Source organism: Mixophyes fleayi, chromosome 6, assembly GCF_038048845.1.
Source record: "Mixophyes fleayi isolate aMixFle1 chromosome 6, aMixFle1.hap1, whole genome shotgun sequence".
NCBI classification, from domain to species: domain Eukaryota; kingdom Metazoa; phylum Chordata; class Amphibia; order Anura; family Limnodynastidae; genus Mixophyes; species Mixophyes fleayi.
Genome location: NC_134407.1, coordinates 25,520,009 through 25,544,727, shown reverse-complemented (window position 1 = coordinate 25,544,727; position 24,719 = coordinate 25,520,009). Strand labels below are relative to the sequence as shown.

At 42.7% G+C, this 24,719-nt stretch overlaps 1 protein-coding gene across 2 annotated transcripts in view; it reads right to left on the bottom strand.

The window, feature by feature from the left end:
* Nucleotides 1-24,719, bottom strand: part of INPP5A (inositol polyphosphate-5-phosphatase A) — a 306,445-nt gene that overhangs the window by 186,695 nt on the left and 95,031 nt on the right. For both annotated transcript variants that reach the window (XM_075216068.1, XM_075216067.1), the window contains exons 3-4: nucleotides 14,204-14,304; nucleotides 8,654-8,741 (exon numbers count right to left, since the gene is read on the bottom strand). In XM_075216068.1, coding sequence (XP_075072169.1) covers nucleotides 8,654-8,741; nucleotides 14,204-14,304 — 189 coding nt within the window. The remainder of the gene's footprint in view (nucleotides 1-8,653; nucleotides 8,742-14,203; nucleotides 14,305-24,719) is intronic.

Below are 24,719 nucleotides of genomic sequence, written 5' to 3'. Positions count from 1 at the left end.
TTAAATTAGATTTATACACCAGCTACACAGTGGTGACCCTTTTCAATGAAGTGGCTGAGGAATGGGGGTGCATGTGGGTGGACCAATCAGAAGCCACGTCAATAATTATGGCTTCCCGTTAATTCTCCCACTCGCACCCTCCACCAAATAGTTACACAGACCCAATTTTTCACACGGAGCATTGAGCCCCTGGAAAAATCGTCTGTAAAGAGCACGTCGCTCCCTAGGTAGTAGCGCAGATTTAATTCAGATCCATTTACTTTGGAAATAAGTTGATCAGATCAGCAGCGTAACTAGGACCCTATAGCAGCACTTTAGCGGGGCCTTTGCCTTCTCCATCAATGATGTGGGACCAACGTGTTGTGAACGGCTTCATCCCGAAATAAGGTTTCATCCACAACCACCCATCAACATTCAGACAAGGATTCAGAAAAAGGGGCCTTTGGGCTTCGTAAAATGCCAACATTGCTCCTATTAGCCATGGCGCTACGATTCACGTATAATAATAAAAAAAAATTTTGAAAACATTGCGTTGACCTTCATAAGTGCAGTATTGTCAGACGATATCGAGGACTACACTGGAATCATACACTTGCAGTAACTGTATATTTAGTTATACAGTAATTGTTTTACGCACTTGTGATTCGTTAGTAAGAGACGTAGGGCTCTGCCAACTACTGTGCATAGCTGATAAGCTGATCAACAGCAATTCTCTGCCAGCTATAAAACTCAAATACAATAATAAAAGTCAATAATTAAAGTCACAATAAAAGTTTATAGACTGGAGCAGCAGGGTTAAGCAGGAACCTTATCTATAAAAATAAATCAGGCATAATTACGTTCTGGAAATATGCAGTTTCTCCATAAACTATTCATTCCCATTAATTTACATTTAGAGCCTCATTCAAGTCTGAATGCAACTTGCTGCTGAAGGAAAGAGCGCAGAAGTTGAGTGTAGTTTCACCCATTTTCAAATCCAAGCGGATCTCAAGATGTGTTTTGATTTCAATCCATGTATAAAGTGCGCTCAGCCTAAATGGTACTTACAGTATGTTGACAGAATAGAACACGGTATACACAAAAGCATACGTGCAATATATGTTCACAATAGAATGCATACAAAAAAAATTCTAAAATAAATGACCAAATCAAAACAGTATAATCCTTAATAAAAATATGGATTTTTAAAATACATTTTTCTTTTTTTTTTTTACAAATAATCAAGATTGTCTTTATGTATACTGCACATACAATACATTCTAACGGTCTATCTTGGACCACGTGTTCTGGGTTAGCTAGTGCCACACATACCTGTAGTTTTTGAAAGAAATACTATGCCGTGCCAGTCATCACCATCAGTCAGCACTTACACCTGCCCTGTACTTGGTGCAAATGACACAGCTGAAACAAGCCTACTTACAAGAAACCCAGGACTTTAATTGTCCGCACCTGCCCTCGGCTCGCCCTTCCTGTACATTCCCTACGCTCATCCATATCTTCCCTCCACCTGCATAAAGGAGGTAGTGGAAGACAGATGATTGCATCAGATAACTAAGTGAAGAGGTATAAAGAAAGAAAACCAGAAGGACGACAGCAGAACGTTGAGGGGCCCCAACCAACAGAGGGAGTGGAAGACAGGATGTTCCAGAAGTAGGAAGTGAAGATAACAGTGGGTGAAGGGTGTTCAGAAGAAGAGGAGGGTTGACTATTGAAAGTGGCAAAGAGTTCAAGAACAGGAACAAATGACTATTCAATGTTACCGTGAATGGATTGTTGAACACTGGTGTCACAATCTCTGTTGAGTGTAGAGGGCGGTAGCCAGATCACAAAGGGTTAAGTAGGGAGTGAGTGAAAGTCTGTCAATAGGTTGTAGGATCTCTAGTATATCTCATAGAGGAACTCAATCCTGTCTCCTGGGACAAAAGCAGGTCGAAAGCCTTCAAATCTGCTATTAGTATCTTCGTATCATGTGTTAATCATGGGCAGCACAGTGGCTTAGTTGTTAGCACTTCTGCCTCACAGCACTGGGGTCATGAGTTAAATTCCCGACCATGGCCTTATCTGTGAGGAGTTTGTATATTCTCCCCGTGTTTGCGTGGGTTTCCTCCAGGTGCTCCGGTTTCCTCCCACACTCCAAAAACATACTGGTAGGTTAATTGGCTGCTATCAAAATTGACCCTAGTCTCGCTCTCCCTCTGTGTGTGTGTGTTAGGGAATTTAGACTGTAAGCTCCAATGGGGCAAGGATTGATGTGAATGAGTTTTACGTACAGTGCTGTGGAATTAGTGGCGCTATATAAATAGCTGATGATGATGATTAATGAATGGGTTTTAATGGTGGAGTTCTCAAATTTGGATTGTGAAGAGAGGGTGTTTGGTAAAGGATCGTTCAAGCGATCTTGTACATTTAGGAGTTGACTCATGAACGTCACATTTTATGAAAACGCTTTGGATGACTCCCGCTAATTTTCTAGGAAGGGTTGGCACATGGGGGGGGTAAAGGGTGATCATCCGTGTTGGAGATGAAGGTCCTATAAAGAGTGACGCCAGAAAACATTGGAATAATTTATTATATGCAAGTCCGAAACCACCTGGGCCGAGACATTTACCAGAAAAAATCTGGGAAACAGCCTGTGCTCAGTCTTGTGCAGCTGCTAACACCTTTTCTATCCGACAGGTAAGGAAGAGCAGCACTTCTATAATGTGTCCATGTAACTCTACTTTGCTGTTGCCGAGTTTCTGGTTGTCTTATCCAATAGAGGCCGACATAGCACGGACTAAATGATTGTGCAATATACTTATTACTGTATACGCAGCTAGCATGTGGTGTCTTTCAGGGCCGGTGTTTGGAGAGGCTCCGTGGCCACAGCAAGAACTTGTAGTGTGATCAGAGCCCGATTGCACTTGTGTGTGTTTTAATTAAAGGTTACACTATTTAAAGCTCTTTAGTATTACAAACAGGTAACACTGAATTTACATATTAATATGTGTGGAGAGTTGGAATGCGAATGAGGAAAGGTAACATTTTTAAGAAAACCACTATGAATGTGTAAATTAACATAGCGGAGCTGCTGTTTGTGTGGTGATCATCGTTAGTAGCTTAATTGGTAAAATTTAAATTCTTGACAGTAGGTTCGATCATTTATCCTTCCGATCCTTCTTACGCTGTGACCAAAGACTAATGGCTTAAATCTTGCAGTGTTTGTAGCTGCCGATATTACAAAGTTGTCCCGGGGTTGTCTAAGGTCCATAAACTAGTACTTGAAGAGTTTCTCATGCACAGAGCTGAGTCTTCCAATACGACTGGGCTCCTGAGGACAACTTTATTAAAGGAACCTACTATTTACGCTTTGCTGTCCTGTTAAAGCTACACCAAAATCTTTAGGTCCAGAGACTTCCAAGGCCAGATTCCTGTATATTATTATGGTGGTGTCTATTCTCCATGTGGGCAATATGTGATTGTTTTTTAGCCTTGACAATCAAAGAGGGACGAGGCTACCTGTTTCAGTGAGGATCGATCTTGCTTCAGCTCAACCACCCCGCCAGCTCCATGTACATGTTATCAGCGTGGGATACAAATTACTTCCAGATCCACCTGCATTGGAAGGGACTTCATGTAATTGGTACCTCAAATATCCTGACATGTCCTATGAGTGTTATAAAAAAAACTCCAATTTAGAAATGGTTTCACTTGAAATCACTGTCTGCTTGAAAGGTTATATTCCTAAATCTGTAATAAGGACTTCAAGGACTCCCTTGTCTGCTCTTCTTTCTGAACACTCCTGTACATAGTCCGCTGTGCGGTCATTAAGTATGTTATGGAAAGGTCTGTCTAATATTGTTCTGGAGATAGGGACCTCACCAGTCCCTTCCAATCCTCCCATTAAGTTGACTCCATGATAACTTTTCTACAGAGTTTTACACATTACTGAAAAGTTCCTCAAGTGTTTACTGAACCAAGTTAGTTTCTAGAACTCCTTTTAAAATGATTGTTTTGTTAAGAGGTTTTCTCATTTTTCCCCTGGTTCCTTTACCAACTCCAGTGGTCTCAAAGGCGCCAAACTGTTTTTTTGTTTTTCCAGACCGTGGACTATTGGTTATGCTTACCATTGTAGTCCTGAATGTGAGAAGACTGAATGCCCCAACTAAATGTACAATGGTGGTGATTGAGCTATGGAACCTGAAAGTACAAGTCCCCTTTATCCAGGAAATAAAGTTTGCTTGGTCATTAAGTTCCCTTTATACTTAAATAAGAGATGAAGAGTGAGGGTTCCTGATTTTAAAGTGATGCATTCACAATATGATGTATATGTTTGCAAAACGTCTTTGCCCCGAACATCAAATCACATTCTTTGGGGTCGCTTCAATTCTCGCGACGTGAGGCCGAACATCACCACACTGTCGGGACGTGGACATTTCTGGGTACTATAGTACCAAACATCGTGGATTTTCCTAGTCTCCTCTATGAGGTGCGAGGCAACATCCACGATGTTCTAACACCATGGGATGCCCTCACGACCGTTGTGGAGATACTCAGTGGCACATCCCCGAGAGTTGAATTGGCCTCTCTGAGCCTTCCCTAAGGAAGCTCAAAAAAGTCTGGGAGTAGGATAGTTATTCTTGGTGGTGACCAATATCACACTAAGTTCCATATAAAAGCCTACTCCATGTTTACCTGCTGTCTTATGCCATCGTATGGCGACAATGACATTCCATGTGGAACAACTACTGGATACTTAGTAAAACACCCCGATACTAGAGAATATGCATTTTATGCCTTTCATCACGAATCCCGCAATAGGATTGACTTCATTATTCTCACCTACCTCTTGGTCCAGAAGACTTCAGTCTGCAATCTAACTATTTTTAACTATCTTGTCTCTGACCCAGACATCCCGCGACATCCACAAAACTGTGGTCTTGAATAGGACTTTATTTCAACACTTGGAAGTGAATAATGCAGTATTATAATAAAGCAATACTTTCCAACAAGCACTCTACCATCATGCCTCCACCAGTTATATGGAAATCGCATAAATGTGCTATATATTGTCAACCTCTTCCCATTTGTGTGAGGAATATAGATAATAACTGTGTGCATGTAATACTATGTCTAATGTTTTGTAGTACAGGTGTAGGAGCAGGTAGGTATCTGCTCAATATCCCTTATACAATTGCTCTTAGCTTTTCCGTTTAGAAATCCTGGATGTGCTTTAAGCTCCATCTATGACGCTAGAAGGGGTGCATCATTGATCATCTATGTAGCGGCTGATCTGTTTCTCACAGGGCATTCATTAACCCTGTATCGCTCTTGCGGAGTTGTTGGCGATTGTAACAAGATGGAGATCCACTGTGAGTAACGGAGAAGAAAGGGTGTTGAGTGATCTTAAGACCGCGGATTTGCCATTCTCAGGGCTTCCCAAACCCAGTCCTCAGGGCTCCCCAACAGTGCAGGTTTTCCATATCTCCTTGCTGGAGCACAGGTGTATACATTACTGACTGACACATTGTAACAGATCCACAGGTGGTCCTAATTATGTCACAGGTGATCCGGAAAACCTGCACTGTTGGGGAGCCCTGAGGACTGGGTTTGGGAAACCCTGCATTCTTTTTGGCATTTAATTGGAAAAAAGTAAACCCACGGCTAGGATGCCCCACTTGCCGTGAGAGCTTCTATTAGTGGGCAAAGTGCTCTACACTGGGTGTATTTATGTCTGTTGATGTCCAGACACAGATGTACTTGGGCCAGCCTTTAGCAATTATCTTACCTTCATTCTAAAATAATGAACCCCAGAAATGCCATCTGTGGACCTTACTGGGTCTTGAACTCTGGATCCCAGTGTGCTTTGGGCTCAGTCTATTTCTATATGTTTTGTCACCCCCTCACCCAAGAGCATGCTGAAGCCACCGACTGATGCCAGTAGAGGAGCTTCAGGTCCAGCGGCTTCACAAAGGCAGATACCTTATTACTACAGTGTTGTCCATTCTACATGACAAGAAAAACACAAAGGTTCTGTGTATCATGTCTATTCTCCAGGTCTGTGTGTGACAGGAGATCTGTGTTATTCTGGGCGGGAAGGGGCAATCTGTTGCAGTGAGGATCAAGTTTGCCCCAGCTCAACCACCCTGTTTCCTATATATCAGATCTAATCCCCATCAGCTCTTTGTACATATTCTCAACACGGGATAGAAAACCCCTCCAGATTCGCCTGGGTTGGAAGGAACTTAAGGCAAGTCCATATCCCACCCCTCATCAGTGTCTCAAAAGCTTTCATAAACATCTGCTTGACACTTATGGTGTTTGGATTATGTCTGGGAGATGTGGACTCTGTATGGGGTATTTTCTTTTACCACCGTGCCTGCGCGCAGCTGGAAGGTGCCATCTTGGATAACTCATGTTGTGTCGATTTAAAGAATGGCGCCATTTCTTCCTTTGGTGGACAACCCTTAAAACCTGTTGAGGACAAGCTCTCTAATGCCAAATGTCGCCCAGAAGCACTGTCTATGTGCATCCTCACACTCACATAGCCCTACAGTGCTTACTTTTCAATAGTTTGTTTACCAACAACATTTGACATTACAGAAATGTTAACATAAGGCTGAAAAACAAGGTTTTCTTACAGCTCTCAGTGAGCATATAATAAACACTAACACACACAGATTTCAGTAATAGAGCATGGGAACTATAATTACTAATAATTATTATTGCTGGCGCCCCGTCGGAATCTAATAAAAGACAAAGTTAAAGGACAAAGACCCAAATGTGCAGCTGAAATGACCCCCGGGACAGAATTTATAGATGGTTTCCATCCTTACTGGAAGCAAAACAGTTTGTTTTACTTGCAAGACGAAGACACAAGATATTTTTAGCTTCTAAATACAGGACTGTGCTTCCTATAACGGGCCAAGAGCCTGGCAGACTCTGTGTAAATAGAGAGTGCCAAGAATATAGTCTGTGTTTCCAAAGCCTAATTTAGTAGGGAAAAAAAAATGTGACTCCGATCCTTACATCACATAGTAAAAATTACAGTGTACCAAAGGCTGAAAAATGGCACAGTAACAAGAGACCATTGACCCCCAACTTTTTATTTTCAGATATAAAAACCATGAAGGTAACATACATTATTCAGTGTAAATCTGACATTCAGCTGCATTCTCTTTTAAAAAGTAATGGATTACACTCACTCCATTAGATATATTTCGCATTTTTTTAACAATACCCTCTGCCATCACGCAGCAGACGGGGGGAGGGGGGGGGGGTGTTGAGCAATGACGACGCGTTTCGCTCCGTCCCACCCATTCCTCTAGAATATAAAGCTCTCACATGCTAGGTCTTCTCTCCCCTGGCTCATGTCTGTCTATTGTCCGTCTTACTCATATGTCTTTGTTTTGTCTTTTCCTACATTCTGTTTGAGTCCCTAAAGCTTTGCTTTTTTACTGGTTTAATGGTATGATCCCAGAGGTGGAGTCAGGTGGCGCGTGCACGTGTGTGTGTGTGTGTGTGTGTGTGTGTGTGTGTGTATAACCAAGGTCTCAAGGGTGAGCTTACTGACGCAATTTGAGTAATTAAGCCTCGCCCCTGATCCAGGAAGGTGTCTGCTCTTCCGGGAGCCTCCAGGACATTTTGGGAGAGTTGGCAAGTTTGCCTGTAGTATTCGTACATAGTTTATGCATTTCATTCAAGACCGTGCAAAATAGCAAAAAAAGAAAAAAAACCAATAATTTTCAAGTGCAGATTTTATTGTGTAGAATCCTTATTTTCGCTGTATTGGTAAGGTGGATTGATGCCAAAAGAAGACTAAAAGTATTTTTTTTGGTGGTGTTTAGAAAGAACAAATACACTCATGCTTTTAGTTCACTCTCTTGCAACTTCAATGTAAAAAATAAACACAACACGTTTTTTGGACACTTTGGGTAGATTTATTTTTGCTATGACATGAGGTATAAATAAACGAACAGTATTTTCTGAAAAAAAAAAACCCAAGTATAATTTGTGTGGGTACCTCACAAACAAATTACTGATATTGATGTTGGAAGAAGACCAGCCCACATAGGGGCAAAATAGGCTCAACAGCAAAGGGTTAATCAAGGAACTGAAAGGGAGGTCTATGCTATTTTCTTACTCAGATCCTCTTGCAATTGACAGCAAGACGATTAGCAAATTGTTATTACTGACTTTCCGGCTGTGTCTTTGAAGCATATCCCATATTTTTCTACTCTTATGCTACTAAAGTACTTGTGTGCTAAACTGTATCAGATGACAATTATCAATTTGGTTTGCCATTTACTTGCAATATTGTGTTTCTTACATAAGGAATCTAAAGGGGGAAAAAAAAAAAGTTTGCAGATCTTCTGAATCAAATGGAGAATATACATCAACACAGGTGAATACAGTCTCAGACTCCGACGTTGGGGTACCTCCGATTTAACGAGAGATAAGTGCCATGCAGCACAAACTAGCTGAATGAATAACTGAGCATGCTCAGACCACTCATGGTATTGTATGATTTTTGATTATATAAATATTAGATATAATCTCCCTTCTCCTTACACTATGGTTCTGATCAGATTAATAGGACACCTGGCACAGGCTACTCAGTCAGTACATACGGTATGTGAGAGAGATACGGCTCAGATGGTAGGAATTAGCTTACCGTGAAGTTTTCCTGTGACTTGTAGTTCTCATCCAAGTAGACTCGAGCTCTGTTGTATTCTTTCATTGCATCACTTGAAAGCAGGTCTCTGAAAACATAAAGACGATGTTTTAAGATCCAGAGGCACGTGACATGAAAGGGCAGCTTACCAGATATATTATATATGCTCTTCCCTGTGCTTAACATTCCATAAACCATTCTACTGCTTACGTAAAAGGTAATCAGAGCAGGAGTGAAGATTATCAATGAGGTTATTAATGAAGTAGAATGTGGAAGTTGTAGAAGAGTCCATATTGGCTTATTTGGAAAAGGTGCACTGTAATCTGAATTGTGGGAGTAGGTAACCCCCGGCAAATATCACCACATGAAACCTTTTCAGGGTCACGGGGACTACAGTCATTGATAGCAACCTGTCATTCTTCACTAAATGCCAATATCTGCCTACAGTGACAGAGTAGGAGAACTATCCTGTGATCTGTGACTTCAGAGTATAGAATAAAGTAAATCTAATTAAATCACCTTTAATATTGCATTGGCAGCAGCAAAGCTTGCAATGTGAGAATATATATATATATATATACACATATATATATATATATATATATATATATATATATATATATATATACATACATATATATATATATATATATATATATACACACACACACACACACACACACACGCACACACATACATACATACATCTGGTGCTTTCAGACACACAGTCACTGTAACTGGTCATATGCCACGGCTTCCCCTTTTAATTATTTGTTTGTAACATACTCCTTTGTGATTGTAAATATTAAGCAAGTGTGTTTATTAGCAGCCCCGTGTGCAAAACAATTAAGTACCCCCCTAATATGAGAACATTTATACCAAGCAACTCCTTATGCGTTTAACGGAGTTCTACACCCTTCTCCCGCCCAAGTCTTATACACTGGTGTCCTGCCCCCTCCTGACGTCTGGCGACGGGCTGATCGCAACAGGAGCTAGAGTGAGTGACGGGGTAACCGTAGTAACAAGAAAGCTTCCCTCGCCCGCCGTACATGCCCTCGCCCGCCCTACGCCCCTCATGCCGTCAGTCAACACACTACAGAGATGTCATGAATGAATACTCATTTTACCCTGTATGGCCAGAGACTGGATGAACCATGATGGAGGCCAGGAGACAATGGTAAATGCAGTAACTCAGACGGTGCCATCTGAGATAAGGTTCTCGCATCATGCCCGGCCCAAGCAGCCTTGGTCCTTCTGCTTAGATCCATATAGCTTTGATTATTTATAAAGAAACTAAAATGGTATTTTGAGATCTATATAACATCCTGAGAGTCTGACTGAGGTGCCCTTTGGGTACATATACAGCGCACATAAAATGTATCTAGACCAGTGATGGCCGCATGTGGCCTGACTACGGGGCTGGGCCATCCCAGGCTATTACGTACGTAGCGTCCCCTCACCTACCGGGCCAGGCTAATAAAAGAAGCCGTCACCAATGTTTACATTTGCCTGTTTTCAAAACTCGGCTCCACTTTGCTCTTTAAACAACGGGTCACAGCAACGTTGGTCACTCATCTCCTATTCATTAAAATCAGATCTGTATAGCGGAGCAGAGGCGTGAATGACGCTGCCGAGGGTGAAGGTGGAGGGGGCCTGTTATGCCTGGATGACTCGCTGTTATCAGCCTTTATAAGGAGACTTCAAGGTTAAAACCTTGTTACATTTTTCGGTCATGTTTTCTTTTTAGTTTGGAGATCAAATATTCTCCTACATGTTACAACTAATTTCAGTTTATGCCTCATCCTGTCACAATGTTGCTCCCCCCCTTGTGCCCTAGGCTGTCGCCTAGTCAGCCTATTGGATAATCAGGACCTGCACCTGTAAACCTTCACCTGTGGGCCCTTAGCTCCATCCTGCTTATTGTTATAGCTGGGAACACTTGTTTACAATGCCCGCTGATATGTAATTACATTTAATCAAAGAGAGAGACACCCATATGTATTCTTTAAACTTATTTATGTGGCCCTAAAGTGCATCAAGGTGCCTATCATTGATCAAGGCGCCCAGAGACATACATTATATGTTATATTATGTGATAGGTATTAGACAACACTCTAATTACTGCTTCTTACTCAAACAGAATCTCACACAGATTCCTAAAATATAACATACACTTAAAATGAAGTTCTCTGAGAGTAACACTAATAGCGCTGGATACGTATTCCTTTTATGTATATGTCAGATAAATACAACTAAAGCTCTATGCAATTATCCTTACTTTAAAACACCACAACCCCTAAAATAAAATTGTTTACAAAAACATGTAAAAGTTTTAGAAACCTATTAGAACAAAAAGTATCCGAGATAAAGAGGTATCCATGGAGGTAATCCCAATGAACGACCCCCACAGTCTCGTTTGGTGGTTTTTAATGTCCTTACTAGGTATAAAATTAAAATTAGCCCTTTCCTAGTGAAAAAGGTCATTAGTTATAGATGCAATACCTCTTGCCAGTTTCAGTACTGTCATTTATAGTTCTGTCCATCTTGCCTATAGACTATAGGTCCGATTGTTTAATTAAACAAGAAATTCTCTTGTGAAGCTTACTGGTCAATATTGAGAGTCTAAAGTTGGGTACACACCTATGTAATCCTGCTTCAGATGTATACACAACTACACAATTTACCTTCAGATCTGTGATCATCTCTCAATCATCTGCTGACAATAAATCGTTCCACCACTGATCGAGATGCACGATAATTGCTTAGGCGTGTACCCAGCTTTACTACACGTTCAAATACAATCATCTAGTTGAGGACATGTTTGTATAACCTCATGTTACCCCAGACACGTTACGTCTGTAGTGTTTCATCTACTGTCTGTAAACAGCTCAGTTATCTAATTTCTCTAAGCTAGCGCTAGGAGAAAGCAGCCACTCAACATTAATTTTAAAAATTTGAAAGGACCAATAAACCTAATCTAAACAAGTTGTCTTATGCAACAAAACCATGTAAAACCCTAATCGGATTATACTGTAAAAAAAAAATAAAAAAAAATATATATAAAAAAGTATAATGTCACTTTCACCTAACTTTTGCAGAAATTGTGATAACAGAACAGCTTGTACTCCGAATACTTTTGTCCATATAATGTATATATTTGTCTGACGCTTGACCATTACACCAACGGGGACTGTAATGACATTGTATTCAAATACATATACTTTAATATGGAGTTGGATCCACTCTTTTTGGAAGGCTCTCCACAAGATGTTGGAGTGTTTCTGTGGAAATTTGTGCCCATTCATTCTGTAGAGCAGGTCTGTCCAACCTGCGGCCCTCCAGGTGTTGTGAAACTACAAGTCCCAGCATGCCCTTCCAGCTATCAACTGGCTGTCTACAGGCAAAGCATGCTGGGGCTTGTAGTTTCACAACACCTGGAGGGCCGCAGGTTGGAGAGGCCTGCTGTAGAGCATTTATGAGGCCAGCACTGATGTTGGACGAGAAGGCCTGGCTCGCAATCTCTGTTCCAGTTCATCCAAAAGGTGTTGGATGGGGTTGAGGTCAGGGCTCTGTGTGGGCCAGTCAGGTTCTTCCACACCGAGCTCAAAACATGTCTTTGTAGTGCTTACTTTGTGCACTGGGGCACAGTCATGTTGGAATAGAAAAGGGCCTTCCCCAAACTGTTGCCACAAAGTATGAAGCATAGTATTGTCCAAAATGACTTGGTATGCTGAAGTATTAGGATTTCCCTTCACTGGAGATAAAGGGCCTAGCCCACAGACTGATAAACAGCCCCATACCATTATCCCTCCTCCACCAAACTTCAAAGTTGGCATAATGCAGTCAGACAGGTAATGTTCTCCTGGCATCCGCCAAACCCAGACTCACCCATCTGACTGCCAAACAGAGTAGTACGATTCATCACTTCACAGAACACGTTTCCACTGCTCCACAGTCCAGTGTCTGTGTGCTTTACACCCCTCCATCCCACGCTTGGCATTGGTCTTGGTAATGTGAGGCCTGCATGCAGCTGCTCGGCCAGGGAATTCCATTAAGTTCTCGACGCAGTTTTTGTGCTTAAATTAATGCCAGTGGAAGTTCGGAAATCTTCAGCTATGGAATCAGCAGAGCATTGGCCACTTTTACGCACCATACACCTTAGCAGTCGTTGACATCGCTCTGTGATTGTAGATGGTCTTCAGCTTCGTAGCTGAGTTGCTGTTGTTCCTGAACGCTTCCACTTTCTAATATCACTTACAGTTGACCGTGGAATGTTCAGAAAGGATGAAATTTCAGGAACCGTCTTATTGCTTATGGCATCCTATCACAGTACCACACTTGACGTCACTGAGCTCTACAGAATGACCCATCTTGTATCACAAATATTTGCAAATTGAGACTGCATAGCTAGGTGCTTGATTTTATACATCCCAGATTTGGCCTTTCAGTTTAAAAAAAACCTATATATTGGTAACAAATAGAAAATATTATGAAAAATGTAAAGATATTTTAATATGTTTAAAAACATAAAAAAAATATGTTTTAAAACGCTACTGCCAAATATCAGCTCCTTTACTTCACTATCTGGAGTAACACTGACAGAGGAAAATGCCTAATGAAACAAACAATTATTTGATTCAGTCCTGGGTGGTGTAAATAGAAAATAAGTGAGAAACACAGGAGTAGATCATTGAAACACGAGACTTTTCACACTTGAGACAAAGTGTGGAGTTAGTTTGCATGCTACCCACCGAAGTTTGCAATTTCTAAAAGCAACACTAGAGGGAACCATTCTACCACATTCATAACCATGGTAAGAGGAATGGAGAGAGGCTGAAAGAGTGAACATATTTATTTGAAGGACTTGATTATCATCACATTGTTTGAACATACAAAGCTTTTTTGCTGAACCCCTGAGGAAAGGAGCAGCTGAAATTTATTTGCTTTACAAATTGCACATTAATCTTGAATTGCGATCTGGCTATGGTTGAGTTCTGCAGAAAATTAAAAATGTGTTCATATGTATGCTAACATACAGGAATAAGATTATTTTATTACTAAACAAGAACCAGAGAGTAACATCATTGCATACACCCAGAATAAACACCGTGCCCTGGCTCCTCTTTCTTTGCTTTGAAATGTCAGTCAGGTGGGGAACACAGAGGATTATGGGTACAGTGCAGAGGTCAAAACAGGCAACTTGTAAAGGTTATAAAGAAACACTAGTAAAACTAACAGAGCTATATTTACTGTACAGGCCAACTAGGGACATTCTTAGGGAGGTAGCATAGACATGGTTTTGTGTTTATTTTTAGTTTTGTCCCACAAAAATGAAGGAGGTAATAGCACAGTTTCGCTCACAGTTCCAAGTGCTACACATTAATGTTATAATATACAATGGAAACCAATCAGATAACGGCTGAGATCTCCCTTATCAGCTCGTGTGCGTGGTCAACTTATAACCAGACTAACGGGTCTCACTTGGATTCAGTCACACAATACAGTCACCCGCTCATGCTAGAGACAGTAACAGTGGGCCGTGACACTTACTTCACCAGCTTGTCGACGTGAGACATAGAAGCTTCATAATTTTTCCCACCAACTTCTTGACAGTGCAATGATAAAAACTGGGGCTTCTGTGCATGCACAGCCTGAAAAACACAATCATACATGACCGTTAGTAATTACAGTAATCACAGACTGATCCTACTGTCACTCTGATCCCTAATGTCATTATGTCCTTATCCTGGACAGTAGGGTACTTTAAATCAGACATGTGTGTAGCATATGAGGGCTCGAGAAGGGGCACGCGAGAGAGAACAAGAGAGAACGCGAAGTGTGAGAGATAAAACGTAAGAGAAAGCGAACGCGACTTGGGTTACCCCCCTGACGATGAGGAGCGGTCGGAAATACGGGACAATGCCGCCTCTAGTTCAATTTGTTTCTGAATAAAAGAAAACGTATATATAACCCCTTTTGCTGGTACTACGTCCCTACCCACCTCCATAAGATATTACCTGAATCCTCTGACACATGTTGGCGTTTATGCTCTGCCGAAGGCTCTTTTATACACATATGGAGGGACTGTCCGAAACGGATCCCTTTTTGGCTTGAGGTTAAATCCTTGATAGAAACTGTGATTCAAATCCCCCTTCCCCTAGATCCGAAGTTTTTTCTCCTACCCCTCAGGTTCCCCTCGGCCACTAAACATCAAAATAAACTAGCCTGCCACATTATTTCCACTGCCACATGCCAAATCGCCATTGAGTGGAAGCAGATCGCTTCCCCCTCCCTCACCGCTGTGACTAACAGGATTTGGCAAACTCACCGCATGGAGTATATGACCAGCATTATGCAGAACTCCTCCAAAACCTTCAACTAAGTCTGGGATTCCTGGATGTCCTTTTTCCACTAGGGCTCCCCCTTTACTTAGTCCACTCCTTCCTCTGACCCTTCCCCCTTCCAATCCTACATCCTACCCCTTGGGTGGTCCCTGCCACGCCATCCTCCTATCTACCTACCTTCTTTAATCTCTCACTTCTATACTTCTCTCTCTCATTCCCTCACACTTCTCTTAGCATAGGACTCTGGTCCGATGTCTTTTTCCCTTTCCCCGTTATATAATGTCTCTTTCTTTCCCTCTTCCATTTCTTGTTCTGTCTCTTTCTTAATTCAAGAAAACTACTGGTCTTCTTCCTCCCATATCTCTGAATCAATCTTATTTCTGTCTTCTCCGGTCCACGGAGAGCTCTTCAACTTATGCACTTTACATGATGTAAATGTATTTGATTCTCGCTGTGTTATGTTACCGGACCGTTAATAAACATTTGTTTCTAAAAAAAAAAAAAAAAAAGTAAGAGAAAGCTAAAATTACTGTAGCCATTTCCAAAACCTTGAATAAAGACTTTCTTTTGCATCTCTCAGCCCAGCTTTGGCACTACTACAGTCTTTGGCAGTGGTTCCCAAACCGTGGGCTCCCAGGGGTGCCACGAACAGGCCCGGTGGTCAGCAAGGCAGTGAACTACTTGGTAATTATTTAGGCCAAGTGCCTTGGAATAATTTTGGTGATCTTAGGGGTGCCTCGAACACAGAAAGTTTAAGATCCACTGGACTATGGTAAATCTTGTATAGTTCTGTAATCTGCATGGTAACTCACATGATGTGGATACACACATGGACTCCCCTAGTCCTAGGATTTATTCAGAATAAAATATCCACAACAAAGCGAGTAAACAACACAGTATTCCAGCTAGGCTGGCCTAGGCCTATGAAATGGTAATGTAATACTCCTTTTAGCAGCTCTCTGACCTGTCAGTACTTTAGAAAATAAACCTTTCTTGTACCAGGACACCTACACACATTCCTGAGACACAAATACTTGAGAGAAATGTAAGAGCAGAGCTGGGAATGTGCATCAGCGCAGTAATATTACACGTATTATATCTGCACTCTTCACCACCACTGTAATTACAAACAAAATCAAATTAAGCTTCTTTTTTTTTTTTTTTTTAAACAGAACTGATGTTTACCAACCAAGGAGTAACATTCAGGATCAGCGAGATCTTTCCCATTACATTATTGAGCTCACCCACAGACTGAACTCAGAAGATCTTACTTTCCCAGTTTATGACAAACATCTTATAATTATATGTAATCCCCTAGTCATGTGCTTGGCCTCTTATTTAGAGCAATAAAGATCCAAGTTTGCTTTTCAGTCAAGACTATTGAAACCAACAGATACACTGTCACAATTAGCAGCGACCTTAGTACAACATGTGGTCAGAAGGAACCAATAAAGTCTTACCTTTATAGCCATTATATGGGGCATATTCATGTAGGTTTCCGGTTCGCGGTAACACGCGTTACAGCGGAACCTGCGCAGTATTGCCGGTAATACGCTACCGCAATAGTGCGGATTTTCGTACGCAACCCTGTGGGGTGCGAATGAAAATCAACGTTATTACGGTACGGTGGATTGACTTTGCGGCCCGTTCCGGCGCGATCCCGCGGACCGGAAAGATACTTGAATATGCGTCTTGCCGCGTGGTACCCGTCACACACCTTCATGGATCTAGCTTTTCGGTCCGCGGGGTCGCGCCAGAACTGGCCACAAAGTCAATCCACGGTACCGCAATAAATGTGGATTTTCATTCACACCCCATAGGGTTGCGTATGAAAATCCGCGTTATTGCGGTACCGTATTACCGGCAATACTGCGCAGGTTCCGCGGAACCGGAAACCTAATTGAATATGCCCCTAATACTTGCAGACAGTGTCTACGTGCACAATAAGCTTCCGATGCATTCAGATATGACAGTCATCTGCGGTTCAGACGCTATATCTACCGGATGCACGGAGCACCGGGTTGTGTGCCTGTCGCCAGTGTCTCTTGGTGTACCAGCCCCTCAGCTATTCACCATGAGTATCGATATTCCCCAATGCTTATTGCTCCAGAGTCCCTGTGTACGCTGAACACAGACTCTGCCTCCAGTAACCCCACCTGGACCAAAATTCTTGGCTCTGTTCTGATTACCTGGTGTTCTGGCTTTAACCCGGACCATAGATGCTCCCTGTGGATTAACCCTTGGCACCAAGATATATGTGCTACCGATCCTTTGTGTTGATTTTCCAATATTAATAACAGTGTGACATATAACAACTAATACCATACAAACTTCAGCTGGACCCGTCCTGAGTTAGTGCAATTTACTAACCAAGGACTATAACCCTTGGTGCAGTCACCAGCCAATAGGGGGCCATTGCCTAAAACACCAGCTGTGCAATTTGTTTCCAGCATTCATTACACACTGCGTACCAAATGGGCGAGACCGGCTAACGCGTTTTACAGTCATTGAGCAGCTGAATCCAGGTCCACTGCAGTTCCTTGTTTTCTTCTTAACCTTATATATGCTACACAAGTAGCCATCATGAGCGTTCCAATCTTTTGAGACTGCCAGTGTGCCAGCAAGGGCATAATAATGGGCAGCTTTAACCAGAATTTACATAGACCCCTTGGCATGACTTCTGTGAGAGCGGCTAAACGCAGAGTAGTGATTGAGAGCATAATATACTTAAATAGCTATAAATAAGTAGAAACAAGCCAGGTATTTCATGTATACTGGTTAGCTTAGACAATTTGTTGCTTTACTTGAGCTTCAAGCTGGCTACATACATAGTGATATTGGAACTTTGGCTGCAGACGAGCCCCTTGAAGTAGCGCTTTCTTAAATCCAGTAACTCAACGCATCATGATGTGTGAACCCCGTTACATTAAGTGCCTTCCGTTCTATATGCTCCTTCACAGAACCTCCACTGGCCAAATAGGACAGATCTAGTCATTCAGACATCCGGTACGGTCAGATCTCAATGTATCTCTGAAATTCGGGAATTTGCTGTGGAACTACGTCCCACGATAACCTAGGACCACAAAGCCTGGAGAGCTACATCCCATTAACGTTAGCAGTGTACAGTACAATGGTGGTTTACAAACACTAAGGAGTAATATGATGTGAGTAGACAAGAGATCTATTACAATACCTGGCCCGCTATAAGAGAGGTACGAAAGAACAGGAGGACATTCAGTACAGTTACCTAACCAGGGAACAGTTTTTCCTGGCACCAAACTACAAAGCTACATTAAACAGACACAGCTGTGAATCAAAACATCACACAGCAGCAATAACAGTGTATGACCAAAATAAACCCAACGTTTTTTCCAAAACTGTATTCAAGGCTTATATTTAGAAATCCAATTGCACAGTAATGACATATTTTGGAAAAGATGCTGTTTGGCAAAGTATAAATGTCTGAAATGTGCAGTGCAATTAAATGCTTTCATCCGCTGTTCTCTCCCATATATTATCTGAATTATAATTAAACAGATTTTTTTTTTTTTTTTTTTTAAAGTGAAAGATTTACAGACTAAAAAAGAAGAACTTAAATTGAATTACGTTTTTCCACAGAAACCCTGTAGGTACAGCCAGTAAGTAGATGGGGCACATACAAGAAAACTTTATTTCTTATTAATTCATCTGTTCCAAATTAGATAAATTTGTAAATAACCGCTACTAGCTCTTCTGGCAAAGTACATATTATAGTATTTTCCCAATTTGTGAGCTGGAAACTTCAGTTGTGTATCATTTCAGTTTAAAAACATAATCGCGCCAGTGTTGGATGGCAGCTGTTTAGGGTCAACCCTTTTAGGGGAATAATAAATATATTTTTATAATACACACACACACACACCATAGTTGCCTACTCTCCCAGAATGTCCGGGAGACTCCCGAATTTTTAGGCATTCTCCTGGACTCCCAAGAGAGCAGGCAAAAATCCTGGCTCCAGATTTCGGCGTTGTTGAAGATAGCGGGGGAACGGGGCTAAACGCATCATCGTGGCCCGCCCCCTGCTGAGATTGACAGAGTGCCGAGCCTAATGGTGCCTCACGCCCCCCTCGACGGACCCCCTCCCGGAAAGCTGCCTGCAAAAGTAGGCAAGTATGTTGTATACATACATACATACATACATACATACACACACACACACACACACACACACACACACACACTGCTGGAGCTCAAATGCACGCAGGGCAGCACTACACCTGTCTGATCTATTGCTTGGTGACATTATTATTGGAAGGAAGAGCTTATAAGTAAAGGGATTCATAGAACACTTTTGGCTTTTCAGGAACATTTAGACACTGGGTCAGGAAGATGCACAATATGACGGCAGATGCATAAAATCATGAAATAATTTCCAAAAGTCAGTGTCTCCCTCCAATTAATTTATGAGCCAGCAGTATATGCAAATGTCTTGACCCAGAGTTTAGCAAATTGATAGATCATGAGTGTACAAATACACAGCTCTGGGCATATGGCAATTGCAAGGATTTAGAGAGGATGGACCTACAATGAACCTACAGCACTGAACAATTAAATACATATTTTTCTGCATGTCAGATGTAATATTTTTTACCATCCGCTGTTATCCTTAAGGTCTCACAAGTTAATATTTAACGTATAGGTGTAACCAGGGCCCTCCTCAGGGGGGTACAGGAAGTACAGTAGTATGAGGCCCACCAGCCTTGGGCCCGAACAAATTTATTAAGGAAAGGGGTCTCCGCATTGAACTAAGGAGAGTAGCGGGCGTCAGTTCTAGGCAGCAGCTGCTCCTGAGATGTGAGTGTTGCAGTGGGCAGAGACCTCTGCGTGTAATTAGGGATGCAGCAGCGGGTCCCCTTGTAGGCAGCATGTCTGCATCCACTCCCAAGATGTCGGGGCCCCACAGCTGCAGCCATTTGCTCCAGTCCCACCCAAGGGATGGGGTTAATTGTAGAGAATGGGGAGGGGGGGGGCGCAAATGTAGGAGGGGAGGCTCTGCCAATTACATTTGTACTGGGCCCCGCAATTTTTGGTTGCAGCCCTGGGTGTACCTGTCACCTACACAGACATGAGGCAGCCATTATTGTGACCCATAAGCCTTCGTGGTATCTCTAGTTGCCATTTAACTGAAATTTTATAGTCATCAGTTTCATTCAGTGTTCTCTAGATGACATGCTCATGCTAGTATACACAAAGCTCACCCTAAAGTACATTTTCTACGGTCTGACCACCACGAAGCACCCAGAGGAAACCCACGCAAACACGGGGAGAACACACAAACTCCACACAGATAAGGCCATGGTCAGGAATTGAACTCATGACCCCAGTGCTGTGAAGCAGAAGTGCTAACCACTTTGCCACCACGCTGCCCACAATACCCCGAAACAGCCATTTTTGGAGAATGGACGCATCTGCTCCGAAGAGCAGAGCTTCACAGCGCATGTATGGAGGGATCGCATGATCCCTCCCTGTCACTCACCGCTCTCTCTCTGCAACAGTGAATTGCAAGGATGTTTGTGCGCATGCCGGAGGTTCTCAGTCGGCGCCTGCGCACTGGAGTGACCCCCGTGGATCGCATACTTCTTCGGAAGTGAAGAGGGGGTGGTAAGTATGTCTTCCACTTCACAGGAACAGCAGTTTTTCAGAACTGCTGTTCCTGTGTTGCTTTTTTAATAAATATGAGAAATAGTTCAATCCTTATCAACGCGATAAGGATTGAAAACTATTTTTAATTTCTTGCGACTGTTGATAAATGTGCCCCTGAGTGTTTAATAAGGGTGTGTCCCATCCCCCCTATGCATCCAGGCCTAACATGGGAATGGCGCAGGTAATGACAATATAAAACTTGTAATGAACCTGGAAGCAGCGTTTCCTCTTGGAAGTCCCAGAAAGACGCAGTGGACATGAGCGAGGTCCGGATCCAGGCTGCTCCCCCAGGATGGGCTCTGAACCACCTGGAGACCGATTCAGTTCGGAGGTGGTGCTAGGCCCCAGGAACAGGAAGATATAGATCCCCCTGCCAGTGTAGAGAGGGGGGTTAGCCCTCTAGCAGCACATGTCATTATGACACGCCTGTCCCTGCCGTGTCTTGTGACTGAACCATTAAAGCTCACACAGTCACCCATCCCCCGTCTGCCATGCAGTGTGCCCAGTGTTCATGAGGTTCTGCAGCAGCTACACAGTGCTCCAGACTCCTGAGCTGCTCCACGTGCCAATAAGGAGTCTGATGGTGGCTCTTCTACAATTGGTGTGATACTGACGTCTTGTTGCTGACAGCCGGCATAACCCTAAAAGCATAGTGCAGTGGGGGGTGGGGGGGGGACGGGGGGGGGGGACACAGTGAGCCCATCCTGCCATTGTGTGCAATTAGTAAAACCACTTGGGAGGAAGAGGGTTAATCCTTATAAAACAATGAGGATACCCCAGCCCTCTTCTGTAACCGGCAGTGTAGGGGTGGTAAAGTGACAAGTGCAATGTAAATTTGCTTCCCTGTGAAGTCTTATGATGAGTGACCAACAGAAGCAAAATCCATTTGTTTACATGTGTTTGTACCACATGGTCAAGTGTTCCAGAGTTTAATTTATGACCTAAACAGGGCTGAGAACCTTTCACGGTCATATATTAAAATCCTTGTAATGTAAACTCCATAGAGGCAAACTAAACAATACGAGAAACACAAGTAATACAATAAGTGCAAACGCTTCACTGTAATATATTCCGGGCGATGGCCACACGCAGTATTTATTCCTCATGTTTCATGGAGTGACATCAAGGTGCTTTTTACCATGAATATTTCAACAGGAGATGAATAATTGACAGTGACTGAAGTAAAGTGGAAAGCATTTGGGCGAGAGGATGTGCCAGGGCGACGTTTAAACAGAAGCGAGTTACAAAACGCAGCTTGTGTCATTTGTCTGGGTGGCATGTTGTTTGACAGCAGTAAGAGGAGCAACAAGAGCACTTGGCTGCCTACTATAGGGAACAAGTGTGAGCTTAGAACCGCACTAACTGACCACGTAATTTACCGATATAGTATTTTATTTATTTGTTCGACACCAAATGTTAAATACATTTTACTTGGGAGCAGTGTTAATCCTGTATACTTTTTAAGCAAGGCTCTCCAAGCATCCTCATCCCAAGATTTTGACTTTTAGGGGGTTTCCCAGCATTGTCAAAGTACTTACTGGAGACAGGTACTAACTCTGCCTCATCAGCTCTATTGCCATAATTTCTGTGCTGTGGAGCCCACCCTGGGGCTGTTAGGACAAAGCATGCAAGAACATGTAAGAATAAGACCTGTTCTATGCTGTGTGTCCATACTCAATGTACCCCAAAGATATAGAGGCTATCAGTGGGCAATCTTAAAAATAAGTTTACAAGACGTATCATCATCATTTATTTATATAGCGCCACTGATTCCGCAGCGCTTTGCAGAGAACTCGTTCACATCAGTCCCTGCCCCATTGGAGCTTACAGTCTAAATTCCCTAAGACAGACAGACAGAGACAGACAGACGTCAATTTTGATAGCAGCCAATTAACCTACCAGTATGTTTTTGGAGTGTGGGAGGAAACCGGAGCACCCGGAGGAAACCCAAGCAAACACAGGGAGAACATACAAACTCCACACAGATAAGGCCATGGTCCGGAATTGAACTCATGACCCCAGCGCTGTGAGACAGAAGTGCTAACCACTGAGCCACCGTGCTGCCCACGTATAGGCCTCAACATAGCCATAAAAGCCGGAACCCCTCTCCATCGAGAACAAACGAGAGTCACATTTTTTATTTGAAAAATATATTTTTGCCTTTTAAGTATTTGTCCCAGTAGACATCTATGTTTTATTACTATTAACAAATATAAGCCCAATAATACATGCAACAATATGCTAGACAGTCTCTCTAATAGAGCATTTCCCTGCTGTGCATAGATTTTGTTATCTTCGGGGGGCGACAAATGCATCCCTGTGACCTTCTGTCTAGGCCCCACTACCACACCCCAAAGACAGCATCACCGGCTAGAAACAAAATGATGCATTAATGGGCTGTGGCTATAGACAAAATACTACATAGCCCCAAGCCCTTACACCTCCCCCCCCTCCCCAGGGATGGCAGAAGGTGCAGTACAGGAACAGCTCTCTGTTTTGACCTTTGTAAACGTTGGGCCTTTAATCATAGGCTAGCACACAACTTTTTAGCCGTGACCTATTGGGAAAGTTAGATTCTGGGCAACAGCCAAGTTTCACAGCCAGCCCTAAGCTCCCCCATAGATGGAAGGTAGGCAAGCTTCTATGGAGCTGAACAAAAGCCATCCACGTACATAGGCCCAATTCCTAATATACACTGCTAAAAATACTTGTCTGTCTCAGAAACGGTAAAAAGGGTCAATAAGAAGAGAACAATAAAACAAACATCCTTTCCGCTGTAACATGAACCAGACCACACTTTCACATATTAAACAGTAAAATGCAACAATTCTGAAGACAATCCACGGCACGCAGCCAAGGATACGCTGGGGTAGATACAGAAGTATGTTACTGTTGTAGGACACAGGCAGAATCTAGCTGTGCCAGGATCCGCTGTGCAAATGTTTTATAGCTGGGGGGTTGTAGGAGTGTGCCATCCATGGCTGCGATGTGGAGAGAAAGAAAGGAATAAGGTGCCCAATCTGGCACCTCCACTGAATGACCCCGATGGCATGTTTAAGATACTTAAACGGAACTTTGACTGTGCTTGGAAAACTCCCCCAAAAGTCCAAATCTAGGGATGAGTTGGAGCAACTTGTTCGAAAAGTATTGAAATATACAGGAATGACCACGCTCTCAGGCAAAATGTATTGGATGCCAATGTTACATTATTTTGCAAATGTTCTGTGGTGCGGAAATACTTGAAAACCTAATTATATATCTGTAACCAGGAGCTGGTGGATTCAGGAGGATGCCGAAAGTGCCTGGTACTTACTGGAGACAAGTACCAACTCTTTCTTATCGGGTCTATTGCCAAAGTTTCTGTGCTATTTAACACATCCTGGGGCTGTCGTCATGACAAACACATACAAGAACATAAGCAAATCGAGGGGAGGGGGGGGGGGTTACCCAGTGCCTGGAAACCCCTCTCCAAGCCAGGGGCACTGTATAATTGAGGTGGCTGGACCCTGCCCCCGCTTCACACGGCTCTGCTTGAAAAGGGAGAGCTGCGTGCACCTAACAGTAGTGCACATGTATATTATGGGCATAGGAAGAGTTGGAGAGCAGCCAAGCACTGTCTAAAAATATAGCCACACCAGAATGCATGCTGGTCACGCCCACTGGTGGCGTGGTGTGGAAACCCCTCTACAAATCCTGTGTTTGCCCCCTGAAAAATAAGACTGCTTCTATTCTGTGTGTCCATACCCAATTACATTCATACATAAACATCAGAGATATAGAGGCTATCAGTGGGTAATGCCCAATTTGAAAAATGTGTAAGCCTCAACATAGAAGTTATGCAAACGTCATAAACCGCTGAACACCTCTACATTGATAAGCGGCTTTCCATCTCTCTCATGAATATACCATACCTGCAAACATTTTTGATTACAAATTTGGGCAAAAATTCCATTCATATCAAATGAGACCACACCCATTTTCTGACAGGCCACACCTCTTGTCCGCAGAATACCGGGACTGTTAGCAGGTATGGTATCACA